Raw genomic sequence first — 13,418 nt, forward strand, 5'->3', positions numbered from 1 at the left:
CCTCCGTGTTCCCTCCCTCAGTGTGTGACTTCCAAGGCCAGCGGGGGGGGGGGGGGGGCAATGACAATGATCAAGACAATGATGGCTTCTGGGGAGACTTGGGGATGCGTCTATTTTTGCTCCCTCCCTCCTGCATCTACTTTTTCCCTACGCAAGATGGGAAAGAGAATTTTTAAAAACATATGTGTGCACGAGGATGGGGGATATGGGAGAGGAGGCAGCCTCACCATTTTGAAAGCTGGAAACACAGACGGACAGGTGAAAACTGCCCTCTAGAAAGCAACTCTAAGTCCCGCTGAGCAGGGAGGGACAGCCAGAAAACAGCGCTGAGCAGACAGACTGAATGTTGACAGCCCCAGCCGTCCTCCCGATTCAACTCCTAGAACCAGGCAGCGCCCCAGGCAGGCTTCTCCCTTGTTGCTGGACAAGTGTGGCCAGTCCAGGAGGAAGGGCCTGAGGACACTGACTTGGAAGGTTCTCCCGGCAAATGGCTCAGCCATGTCTCCCGGGGTGAAACCTCAGCAGACAAGCCCCAGTCATGTGCTCAGAGCTTCCAAATAGCTTTTTAGTCCCCGCTCTTACATATGAGCAGAACATTCAAGGAAAACCTCAAGAACATTCAAGGAAGACACGAGAGAGAGTCTTCTAAATCAGCCAACCAACCAAAGAGTACAGAAACAAAGTAGGGAGGAGAAAATGCCCCAAACCAAAGTGAAATAATCATTAACATCTTCAGAGGGAAAAGAGAAGCAAGAACAAGAAGCAAGAACAGGAAACTACTTAAAAAGAACATTCAGGGTGCCTGGTTGGCTCAGTCGGTTAAGCGGCTGCCTTCGGCTCAGGTCATGATCCCAGGGTCCTGGAATCGAGTCCTGCATCAGGTTCCCTGCTCAGCGAGGAGCTTGGTTTTCCCTCTCCCTCTGCCTGCCACGCTCCTTCTCTCTCTGACAAACAAATAAAATCTTTAAAAAAAAAAAAAGGGGGCGCCTGGGTGGCTCAGTCGTTAAGCGTCTGCCTTCGGCTCAGGTCACGATCCCAGGGTCCTGGGATCGAGTCCCACATTGGGCTCCCTGCTAAGCGGGGAGCCTGCTTCTCCCTCTCCCACTCCCCCTGCTTGTGTTCCCTCTCTCGCTGTCTCTCTCTCTGTCAAATAAATAAATAAATAATCTTTAAAAAAAATTAAAAAAAGAAAAAGAACATTCAGAGAACAAAGAATAGTTTTGGGAAATAAAAAGTATGATAGAAATGAAAAGCTCAATCAAATATTTGGAAGATGAGATGGAAGAAATCTTCCAGAAAATAGAGCAGGAAAGAAGTGAAAAACAGTAAAGATGAGGACATTAACAGATTTGTACCGTATGTCAAAGACTGAAGAAGAGGAATTCCAGACAGAGATAAAGGAAATAGAGGAGAGGAAATTATAAAGAAAAGAATGCAAAGAAATGTCCCCAAACAGAACATGAGTTTGTTGACTGAAAGTGTCCCCAGTGCCCAGAACAATAGATGGAAATAGAAGTTTACACATCATATCTCAAAAGGCTCGAGAGAAAAATGATTTTTTTCTACAAACTGAGAGAGGAGAGAGAAAACAGAACAATCCGCATACAAAATATCAGGAAAAGAATTATTTTAGAGCTCCCCAAATAACACCAGAAACTAGAAGCCAGCATCCAAGATGGCCTTTAAAGGTTCCTGCTTTGGGGTCCTCACACCCTTGTATGCAGTCTCCTCTCAAACGGAGTAAGGCTTGTGGGTGGGATATGGCTGAAGTGGTGTGTTACTTTGGGGCTCGGCCATATAAGACCCTGCAACTTCCATCTGGCTCTCTGGGATCCGTTGCTCTGGGAAGCCAGCCGCCATGTTGTGAGGACACTCAGTGTCCCTATGGAGAGGTTCGCATGGGGAAGAACGGAGGCCTCCTAGCAACCACCGGTGTGATTTGCTGGTCGCGTGAGGGAACCGCCTGGGAAGCTGATCCTCTAGCTCCAGTTAAGGCCAGGTGATTGCAGCCCTGGCCTACAGCTTTACTGCAACCTTATGAATGACTCTAGGCTGGATCAACTAGCTAAGCCACTTCCCCAATCCTGACCCACAGAAAAGACATCACTCTGCTATGTCTGGGCTAATCTTCAACACAGCAATAGACAATCTGTGAAAATGGAAAAGAGCAAATCCCAAAATGCTAAAGGAAGATGATTTCCAACATAGAATCCTATACCCACCAATTAAGCACGAAGATGGAACAAAGACATTTCATGGGTGTCAGAGTTGTAAAACTTTGCATCCCCTGTCCCCTTCCTCAGAAAGTTACCACAGAATATGCTCCACCCAGACAAGGGAGTAAACCAAGAAACAGGAAGGTATGGAGTCCAAGGAACAAGACTTCTGATAGGGAGTTCCACTGGGGCTAGTCAGAATGCTCAGGACAGAACACTCGTAGAGTCTAGAGGTTTAAAAAAAACTTTTTCCGTAGTTTTTGTTTCTTAAATGAGAGTGTTATAAACTTCCTGGTATAAATCATAATGGAGAAATGCATATTATGTATATTAATATTTCCTATTAGTGAAATTTCCAATTCAGTGTGATCGTGAATTGACTATGAGTTATAATGTGCTGGATACTAGGATCTCATAACCAAAAAATTGATTAGCGTTCTGTCCAGATCCTCATGACATGTACTGAGTCCAGAGATCTTAAAAAAAAAAAAAAAAAAAAGCTTTCAAGATTTGGTAAAAAGTTCGAGGCTAAACTGGTGATGAATTTATTACGAATTAAGCAAATGTGAAACACCTCCAGGGGCAAGCAGCGGCTGCACGGGGGATAGACTTGAGTCCCGGCCGAGAGCGGTGTTTACAGAGATGTGACGGCACCAACACTATAAACATGGCCCTGACCGAGGTGATCATGTCGTTGTTGAGTGTGGTTGGGTCAGGGAAGGAAAGAACTAAATCCTCAACTTCCCTAGTGGCAAGTCAACAGATTATGACTGAAACCGACAAGCTAAAACGCGGTAATACGAGAGGATACAGACGTGCAGGTAAATACCAGAACCATCAGCTGGGAGAGGTACACGTGGCTGGCTCTGCAGGAAGCCAAGTGGCTGAGGAGGGCCGCCATTTTCCTTCTGATGATCCACCTGCAACTACTGGAATCCTTAAACCAGGGCAGCGCTAGTTTCGATAAATAACTTCCAAACTCTAGGCAAGGGGGTGCCTGGCTGGCCCAGTCAGTAGAGCATGCGACCCTTGATCTTGGGGTCGTGAGTTGGAGCCCCATGTTGGGCATAACGCTTACTTAAAATAACAACAAAACCCAAGAAGCTCTAGACAGGATCAATTTTATCCTCGATGCCACAGGCAGGGCCTGTTCATGACCCTCTGGGATTTCTGGGACCTCGGGGCTCGGGCCACGCCTGCACCAAGTGCCCCACTTCTGCTTCAGGCCATCAGTCCGTGTCTCCATCACATCTGTCTAGATGTGGGGTCCAGCGCTAGTCCTTAATGTGCACCCCTTCAGGGAGGCTTTACTAAAAGTTGGGGAAGTGGAGGGATTTACACAGAGACAACCTCAACGTCCAGGTCAGGCATCCTTGTTTCCCCAACGACCCCTCTCTTTCAACAACTTGGGGCCTCCTCTTCCCTTCCTCTGCCCCGACGGGCAGTCCTGATTCCCACTAGTTGCACGAGCACCACATGACCCATGCTGCTTAACGGAGGCTGTCATAGGTGAGGACCATTGCTCCCAGAGACTTGACAGACAAGGCAAGCAAGCCAGGAGCTGTGAGCAGCTCAACGCCACAGTCAATGGGGAGGCAGAGTTGAGATTCAGACTCAGGCCCAGAACCTCTGCCAGCAGCATTCCTGGGGTCACCCTAGGGATGGACCTTCCTGGAGCTTGGTAAGATGAGCTGGAGAAGAAGAGTGGATGTCTGGTGATGTCCCTGTTGGGGCCCAAGGGTGCTTGGGCTGAGCTGCAGAGGAGGCATGCAGGGCAGGTCGAGTGGAGTGGCTCTCCAAAGGCCGGCTGCCTGGTGTCCTCCACCGTGTGCTTACTAGGTGTGTGGCCTTGGGCATGTCATCTACCTTCCTCACGAGCAGCTGGAAGGTTTAAGGAAGGAGACCTGGGTTGGGTCAGGGCCTCATAAGTAGCCACCACGTCTTCCTTTAACGGACACTCTGCCGTGTGACCCACACATCATGACCCTACCTTGTCTCCCCAGGAGTGGGGAGACCTGGGGAAACAATGTTCACCCCCAAGCCTGGGTGTAAGATTGTTCTAGAGTTGGGGGGTGGTGGAATGGTGAAGTTAACTTGCAATCACATATCAGAAGGTGCTCCAAGTCCAGTGAGGGGCTGGGGGTGGGGTGCGTGGAGCCCAGAGCGGGCAAGTGACCTCCCTGATGCCACTCAAGAAGTGGGCTGTGCAGCTGGAGGCTTGTTCCCCACCCCCATGATGACTGCAGTTCCAGGCCCCCTGGAAACTATCAGGTCCAAGGTAGCTGCGCAGGGCAGGTGCAGGTCGGGGGTGTTCTAGCACCCCACCTCCCTGCCGGGACCACTCCCTTGTCCCCTTCCTGCCCAGTCTTCCAGGTCAACCCATCCTCTGGCAGTGCTTCTGTCCAGGGTGGAGAAAGGGGTTGGTGAGGTCAGCTCTTCTAGAGAGCAGGGCCCTTTCCTGCAGACCCTGAGACAAGAGTGGGCTGGAGGTCCCCTTCCCCAACCTGCACCCTGTTATGGTGGCTCTTCTCCTCCCAGGAGAGCCTCAGTCCTGGTTGTTGGGAAGGGTGAGGTGCCTGGGGCAGAGGATGGAGGTTCAGGACCTTGGAGAGGGGACAGTCCTGTGCCCACAGAGTCCTGGTACGGCCACCCACACCTGCTTTCTCAACCTCTCAACCCTTGGGGGGTACTTCTGAGAATTTACCAGAGCATGCTCATGGGTTGGCAGGCAGGATTTGAACCTAAGTCTGAATCCTGAGCCAAGTCAGGGACCTGATGTGCTTAAACAGGCCCAAGTAACTGGACACCAACCACGCACCAGCCAGCCGCCTCTGGTGTCCCATCCAGCATCGCCCTGAACCCCCAGGATGGGACCTGACAACCCTGTGAGTGACGCGAATTCTTCTGAGACAACAAAGCCCCTGAGTGACCCCACCATGATCTTCTCAACCCCACAGCCCTCGCCCCAGGGGTCTGTCATCTCCACCCTCTGTGGGGCTTGGTGAAGGAATGACTACAGCAGTGTCTTGGTACAGATTTGGGCCCGGTCTGCTAACCGCTGCGTCCCCTGGTGCCAGAGGTCAAGGGGCCAGTCCCAGGCGACACAGAAGGGCCGGGTCTGCCTATTCACCGACACGTGGCGGATACCTGGAGGCCAGATGCTGGGGTCAGCTCCGAGCCCAATACACAGGAACGCCCAACACTGGCTGATGTGGCACCTGCCTGGGCCCATTCAAGGTCTGGGGACACACGATTCGGAATTTGTTATAAATACACGTGTTTGGTGAGTGAGGGCGACAGAAGGTGGAGAAGGTGCTGTACACAGTTGGTAGAGGCTTGGAGGCTGGACGCCACTTCGACAGAGAGACAGTCCGCCCAGCAGGGCAGCCCGGGCAGCATTCTGGGGCCTGTAACACTTGCTTGGTGGGCACACCGGCGGGGCGGGGGGTGGGGGGTCTCATCCAGGGCTTGTCGCGCCCAGGCGCCCTGGAGGCTCCCTGGCCTGAGGTCCTGGGCGGTGTCAGCAGGGGCGCCTGGGCTCAGCTCACATCATTCAGGGCCTGGTGGGACAGAAGGCCTCGTCAGGAGGATGCTGGGTCATGTGGGGGCTCGGGAGGCCCCGAGTCCCCTTGGTTGTGGCCCCGGCCGACAGGCGGCTCACCTTGCGTGCAAACTCGGGCAGGACGAAGGCGGCCTGGTGCACGTCTGAGTTGTAGTACTTCAGCTGCATCTGCTCCACCTGCTTCTGTGTCAGAGGCTGCACGGGCTTCTGGAAGTCGGTGCTCTGGGGACAGGGGATGTGGGCATCAGGGAAGTGCTTTCGGTGCCCGCCTGCCCCCCCCCGCTCCGGCCCCCGGGAGGGCACACGGCTCACGGGATTTTTGCTGCACAGCATGAAGCCTATCTGGCCGCTGGGGTAGGTGGGGATGGTGCAGTACGCATAGGCCACCACGGGGAAGAGTGACTTGCAGAACTGCCGCATCTGCTTGATGAGGTCCAGGTGCAGCCACTGACACTCGCCTGTGCGGGGAGCAGGGGGGCATCAGCCCCAGCAGGCCGGCCGGCCAGCCAGCTGCCCCGCCCCTACTCCCATGCTGGAAGCCTGCTCACCCTGCCCACGCTGGAGGGCCGCCCCGCTTGCCCGCCCCCCCGCGGCCCCCCACGCTGGCCTGCTCACCCTGGCAGCAGAGGACGCCATTGTCCTTGAGGGCCGTCTTCATGAGCTGGTAATAGGACTCCTTGAAGAGACTCTCTGCAGGGCCTGCACCGGCGGGACAAGGGACAGTGAACACTCCGGCTGAGACCTCCCAACCCGGGCCGGGATTTGAACCCCGGTCTGTGGATCCAGAAACCAACCACAAAGACGGTGCTTTTGAGGAGCGCAGGGATCCACTGTCCCAGTATCTGAGGGGGCTCCACGTTTCCATCCCATTCCTTGGGGGGGCGTCCTCACTGCCACTGTGTCAGGGGACTCTGCACCCTGGGCCTTGGGTTGAGACTAGGTCCCACCCCTCGCCCCGATGCTAGCCTATTAAGAGCAGAGAGGAGACTGAAGAGGAAGCTGGGGCCTCCGTGGGCCACGGCCAGAGCCCCACTCTCCTCCAGGTCCCCAGTCAACTCGTAACTTTGGGCAGCAGCATCCTCTCCCTCCTCTGCTGAGCCAGGTCTGGGGTGGGGAGGGGAGCGACCCAGAAGGGGAAGGTGCAGCTCTCACTCTGGACCCGCCTGTCCTCCGCTCTGCAAATCAGCTGTGGGCCCAGCGGGAAGGCTGGCCTCTGGACGGTGGCTGCCCGGGGCCCCAAGGCCCATGCCTTGCTTACCCATAGGGTCTGAGGAGTCAGTGATGATAACATCGAAGGCATCCTGGTTCTGTTTCATGAACTCAAAACCGTCGCCCACGTGTAGGGTCAGTTTGGAGCTGGAGTAGCCCACGGCCATGCCCGGCAGGAACTTCTTGGAGACCTGGATGACGTCCTGGGGAGGGAGGAGGGACCCGGCTGGGCCGTGGGGGTTGAGGGCCCTCCAGCCCTCCCTCTAATACTCTGGTCACTTGGGCAAGCCATTCATTTTGTGGAAATCCGGTACTCTGCTGCCTTGCCTTCCATCATGGAGGGCTGGCTCCTGCCTCACCATCCCCGTTCTCTGTCCCCGGACCAAACCGTCCCATCTGAGTGACTTTCTTGCTGGGTCAGAGGAAGGGGAGTCCAGCCTCCACCAAGAGGACCTCCCCTGCCTCCACATGGCCAGCTGCTTCTCATCCAGGCCTCAGCTGAAACCATCTCCTTGAGGCAAGCACTGACCAGCCTTCACCCCTAAGCTCTGAGCCTGCTTTTTCCTTTCATGCCCTGCGCCTGCCGTGTCTTCATCGGGACTCCTCCTCACTAGAATATAACTTCAAGGGGGCAGGGACTGGACCTGTCCATTCACCACTCTACCACCAGCATCTAGATCATTGGCTGCCACGTAAAAGATGCTCATTAAAAACGTGCCGAGCGTGAAGTGTAGACACACAGTTGGTTGCAATGCTCCTGGGTCTTGCCTGGGACTTGACGTAAAAACCAGCTTAGTCTTACTAAGAACCAGCATCGTGGCACACCTACTATGTGCCAGGCCCTTTGCTACCCAGTTTTCCTACCGAATCCTCCCAACACGTTTTTGAGATGAACAAAGAGGCCGAGCAACATTGAGCGACTCACCCAAGGGTATACAGCCAATTCAGGGCGGAACTGGGATTCGAACCCAGAGCCCGGCACTCACCTCATCAATCTCACACTGGACCACAGACTCCACGGAGGAATGCTTCAACACCTCCCGCAGGACACCTCCGTCCCCACCCCCGATGATCAGCACCTAGGAGGGGCAGGATCATTCAGAAGCACAGCCCCGAGCCTGAGCACCGGCCCCACCAAAGAGGCTCCAGCAGGACTCGGGGGCCCAGGCCCGCACGGGGCAGATGCACTCACACAACACCATCCCAACAGGGTAGGTTTCTCAACTCCTCAGATGCACAGACAGACCTCATTACTTCATTTGCTACTCTCAGAAATGCTTTCCTGCCTCAGGAACCTGTCACAAGGTGTCCCCTTTTCCTGGAAACTCCTCCCAGGGCTGCTCCTTCTTATGAAGCAGGCCTCAGCCTGAACTGTTTGCTCCTCAGAGGCTGTGGCAGCCCCACCCCTTGTGAAGTGGGCCACTCGCCCCACTTACTTCCCTGGTTCTTGCTAGCACTTTCTGACAACCATTTAGGAAGCACCTGGGCTGAGCACGGGCACAGCTGGGGCCTCCTGCACTGTTCTGTGGGGCACTGAGCAGTGGGCTTCCTATCTCCGGGCTCGGGGCTGAACCCTGGCGGGAGCGGCGATACCTTCCGTGGGTTTGGGTGGCTGCAGAGGGGCAGGTTGGCTATCATCTCCTGGTAGGAGAACTCGTCCCTCTCCGTGCATTGGATGACACCGTCCAACACCAGCACGTTGCCGTAGCTCTTACTGAAGGCAGGAGTGACAGTCAGGGACCTGGGTCCCCTGGAGTGGGGGCAGTGCGCTCCCACTCGCCCCCGGTGAGAAGAAACTCCCCCAGCCTGCCAAGGGGTCCCAGGGGTGAGTGCTGGGGGTGACACGTGGCGAGGATGGCCAGGCAGGCCCGCCGGGTGGGGGGTGGGGGTGGACTCAGGGTCCCGGCTCTGACGTGTCCGGGGCTGACACGTGGAGCTCGGCGCGTGGGGCCGGCGCAGACTCCGGCTCCCTCCCCGCCCAAGAGGACCGCCCGAAACGCCAGCCTCCTGCGCAGGGAGACGGGATGCAGGGTGGGGAGGGGGTCTCGGTAGGGGAGGGGCCTAGTTCCCCAGAACTTCTGACAGTTTTGCAGGGGGTGGGGCGGGGACAGAGACGGCCCGCGGGCCCGGCGGGGGGTGGGGGGGCGGCGTCCGGAGGTAAAGGGCGCAAGACAGGGGTCCGGAAGGAAGAGGGGCGGCCGGGGCTGAGACCGGGGCAGGAGGAGCCTCGGCTGGCTCCGGGGCGGCGGGCAGCGGGCGGTCTGGGCTGAGGGCCGCCGCACGCTCGGGGGCGCGGGCCCGGGCCGGCGGTGGTACCTGCGGAAGACAAGGATATCCTGGTACTGCGAGCGCTGATGGTGTAGGAGCTGCTCCACCTGCAGCGACAGGGCCTGGCCGGGCCACAGGCTGCACGTCTCGCGGAACCAGCCCTCGTGGATGTCAGCAGGGCCGAAGGCGGCAGGGCCGTCGGGGCCGGGCTCCATGGCGGGCGGGCGGGCGGCGCGGGGCGCGGGCCCGGGACTGCAGGCCGCGCGGAGCCGCAGCACAACGGGACCAGCTCCGCCCGCCGCCGAGCGGCAACCTAACGCGCCCGGAGGGGCGGGGTCCACTGGTGGGGGCGGGACCCAACCCCACCAATGGAGGCGCCAGCGCGGGGCGCGCGGCGTCCCCCGAGGCCCCGCCCTCGCCGGCAGTCGGAGCGCGCTCATTGGCCGCCGGTCCAGAGCGCGGTGCCCAGTGGCTGCGGCGGACCGTCCGTCGGCGGCAGCAGGGTAGTGCGGCTCGCTCCGAGGGGCCACGTGGGGGCCGGGGCCGGGCTGCCGGGCCCGGGTTCCGGCTCGGGGCGGGCCGGGCCGGCGGAGGGGGTCCGGCTGCGTCCCCGTGCCCCGCGTTGGCCGGGCGGTACAGCCCCCAGGGCCCTGTCCCGTTTCTGGGGTCCGGGAGGCGCCGAGGGCCGCAGAGAGGTAGCGGGGGGGTGCCCGGCGCGGACTTTCCGAGCGCTGGGACGAGCGGGCCGCCGGCTGGAGCCTTAGGGCTACAGAACCCGGAGCAGGCGGCTACACTGTCGGGCGCAGAGTTACGTTGTTGCGCCGGGGCGGTGGGGTAGAATGTATCTCTCGCCGCGTCCCCAAATGTGGCTCCTTGTTGGACTTGAACGGAGCGTGTGGCTCGTCAGGGGCTTACTGAGGGTTTTTATTTACTTGAAAAGGACCAACACAGCTCCCTGACTTTAGGGAGATCTTGCCATTTTCTTTCGATCCTCCAATCCGTGAGCCGTGCGGCTGCTGGATAAGGAGTTCTTTTCTAAGCGAGTTTCTAAATTTACCAGCAGTGCCCCGGAAGAGGCCAACACATGCATATTCAGCACCAAATAAGACTGGCACGCGGTTTTTTTTTTTTTTTTTTTTAAACAAACGGCTTTGCTGTTTGAAGGGTGGGCGGGAACGTGCTGTTTTTAGAAATATGTCAAGAACTTCTCTGAATCACATTAGGCATGCTAATTACCAAATATTAAATGCTAATTGCTCTACACGCATAGTTCTTCGCATGCCAGGGAAGGGAGATGGAACTGGTGTAAGCTACTGGGGACATGACAGGGATGTTTTTTGACTGACATTCCGCAGCCTCCACTTGGAGGTGGGAAGCATGTTCTCTGTAACCTCAGATGAGTAACACACTAGTGTTTATCAGTGCAAGCCTCAAGGCTTACAGCAACAATGTGTCTTGGTTGATTTTAAGCTGCTTTTCAGGGGAAGGTGAGCCAAGACAATAAAAGAATTGCTCGGAGATGTCTCATAGGGAGCTGCTTCGAGACCCGAGGTCATTCAGGTAAGAGACAGTCCACCCCTCTGTCCAGTTCCTGCAGGCTTGCCTGGGTTCAGCCCTGTACTTCCTCCACCGACATTTACACCTCTGAGCTGTGATGGCCTGTTCACTTGTGTGTCCCCTGAACCAGACTGTAAGCTCCATGAGACTAGGGATGGTGTCCGTAGCCGGCTGAGTTGATGCTGGAGGCTTGGGCGCTGGTCCAGGCACCTCGTAGTCAGCTGTCTTGGCCGCCTTCCAGGGATTGCATAGCCGAGACCAGACAGGGGCCCTGGCATTCCAGGGGCACTGCAAGGTGGGGGTGGGGGCAGTGGAAGATCAAGTCCACCCGTCCCATTCCTCCCACAAGCTGAACAAAGCTGCGCCAGCACGTATATCCTCAGCGGAGAAGGACCATAAATGACACCTCTTGCCCTCCTGTAGAGGAGGTGAAACCACGGTTTTGGCCTCAACACCAACAGTGAATGGGATTTCTGGGATGGTGTGTATAAGCAGTAGCTCAGACCTTCCCAGTCCAAAGGAAACAAAGGCCCAAATGCAGGCAGAAAAGTCCCTAGATGTCCAGGGCCATGATCCCATAAATGTCACTCAGCTTCAGATCACAAGGAGCAAACGCAGTGGTTCAGCCAGAAGTAGCTAGCTAGCACAACACTGCCCGGTTACATTCCCAATGGATACGGAACATCAGGATGCAGAAAACCAAGGTACAGGATGAAACGTTTCCTTGAATTCAGACCCACGTGCATTTAAGATTCAGTGGGAAAGCATTACTGTCTAGTGGGTCAACTATCCCAGTCTGTTAAGATGTAGATGATTTAGCCACCGGGAGAGGGGAGAGGCGGGTGAAGGCCTGCTGTCCAAGGCAGAGGCTGCAGTGTGTGTCTGTCACTGAGAGACGTTCAGCAGTTCGCACCTGAGTCCTGTTGCAGCACTGTGTTCAGCCAGGCAGATGGGGCTGGCTGTGAGTGAGAATGAATCTGGCCACGGCATGGGATTACTTGGTTGAAAATGTTTCTGGCAAGCTGACTAAGGTACCACCAACAGCACTGTGCCTCCTGGAGCAAAGAGCCCTTCTCCCCATCAATTCTCTCTCCACCCCCAAGCCCGCTGGCCCTGCCACACCCTCTCCCAGGGCACAGCGCCATCCTCCATGGCCGTTCGGACACACGGCCCTTGCGACACTCACCCATCCTCCCAGGGCCCTGGGGATCCAAGTGCTCCCCCATGGCCTTAAACTCCAGTGAAGGGAACTACAGCTGTTCCCCAAACATCCCCAAGGCTCTCATCTCCAACCCGTGGCTCAGTAGTCCTGGACTTCTGGTTTCGGGGACCAGTAAAATTTCAAAAACACATTTGGGGACGGACATCAGGTTGCCAACTCTTTCTTTTGCAAGGAAGGACATTTACAAAGACCTCAACTAGTACTGTCTACGGTCCCCAACTTTTTATAAAACAAACACAAAACATTGCCACAAAGACAAAACTAATAAGAGTCACTTCCAAGTAAAGGACAAGGAATCACCTTACTTCTCTAAGAAACTTAATATACTGTCTTTGTTCTCATGTCACCTCTGGCCCGTGGTGAGCCCGCCGTGGCCCACTCAGCAAGGCCTGGGGTGCGCTGCCACGCTTATCCAGTGGTTCTCAGACTTCAGCCAGCAAGGGAATCATCTGGAGAGCTTGCTGCGCCCGGCTTCCCAGGCCACCGGCCCTCCCTCCTGCTTGGCACGTATGGGGGTGGAGCCCGGGGTTCTGCTCCCCGCAGGTCTCTGGCAGAAGTCCACACTGTGGAGTAGCACTAATTAAAAGGTTCTCTGGACTTTCTCCCTTACTCTCCAAGGTCCAAACCAAACGTACTTTTCGTGAAGGCTCCTCAGTAGAAAATCATTTCTCGCTCTTAAAAATTCCCATCTGTCCACCTTTTTTTTTTTTTTAGCAGAGACTCCACCATGTTTGGGCAGACTGCTTACTGTGCCTCTGTGTCTGCTCTTTCCCAGCTCTGCACCAGAACCCTGGACTTTTGGGGGCCCGTGGACACTGAAATGACTTTCCCAGTAGCCTCTGCTGTGGCATGTGACTATGTGCTGGCCAGTGGGAAGTGGACACAGGCCGTATCTTTTTCAAGGGAGACTGGGTGTGCATCTCTTCCCTTCCTTCCAGCTGAATGGAATGCAGATGTGATGGATGGAGCTGGGCCGGTTACCCAGCCCATGAGGTGGAAGCCCTGGGTTCCAGTCGAGGGTGGCAGACCCACAAGTAAGGGCCAGAGTGAGAATTGCCAGTTGCCGCACTAAGCTCTGGATTAACTAGGACTGAAGAGAGAGAGAAAAAAACCTCTGTTTTGCTAAGTCACCGAGAGTCTGCCTTTTCTGTCAGTTGCAACCATTCTAGTCCCAACTAGTCCAAACTTAAGCCTATCTGGGGCCTGGGCTGTTCTCCGCTGTTCTACTTGACTAACTGCTCTCTGGCAGTGATGTCTGGGTTCGTGGCCCCTCAGGGTACTGCACACAGCCAGCCCTCCCAATAATCTGTGAGAAAAACTTTTAAGAAAATAGGCTCCTTGTTTGAGTATTTGTGAAAACAAAAATAATGGTATTTTGTGCTTT

At 56.0% G+C, this 13,418-nt stretch overlaps 1 protein-coding gene across 1 annotated transcript; it reads right to left on the reverse strand.

Annotated features, from left to right (window-relative positions):
* Nucleotides 1-5,317: 5,317 nt before the first annotated feature.
* Nucleotides 5,318-9,581, reverse strand: SRM (spermidine synthase). Its single transcript, XM_021683428.2, has 8 exons — nt 9,304-9,581; nt 8,581-8,701; nt 7,974-8,066; nt 7,037-7,190; nt 6,394-6,477; nt 6,091-6,236; nt 5,878-6,000; nt 5,318-5,776 (listed from the first exon to the last, which is right to left on the reverse strand). The coding sequence occupies exons 1-8, from the start codon at nt 9,468-9,470 to the stop codon at nt 5,756-5,758; spliced, it is 909 nt and encodes a 302-aa protein (XP_021539103.1). The 5' UTR covers nt 9,471-9,581; the 3' UTR covers nt 5,318-5,755.
* Nucleotides 9,582-13,418: the final 3,837 nt, after the last annotated feature.

Source organism: Neomonachus schauinslandi, chromosome 4 (assembly GCF_002201575.2).
Source record: "Neomonachus schauinslandi chromosome 4, ASM220157v2, whole genome shotgun sequence".
NCBI classification, from domain to species: domain Eukaryota; kingdom Metazoa; phylum Chordata; class Mammalia; order Carnivora; family Phocidae; genus Neomonachus; species Neomonachus schauinslandi.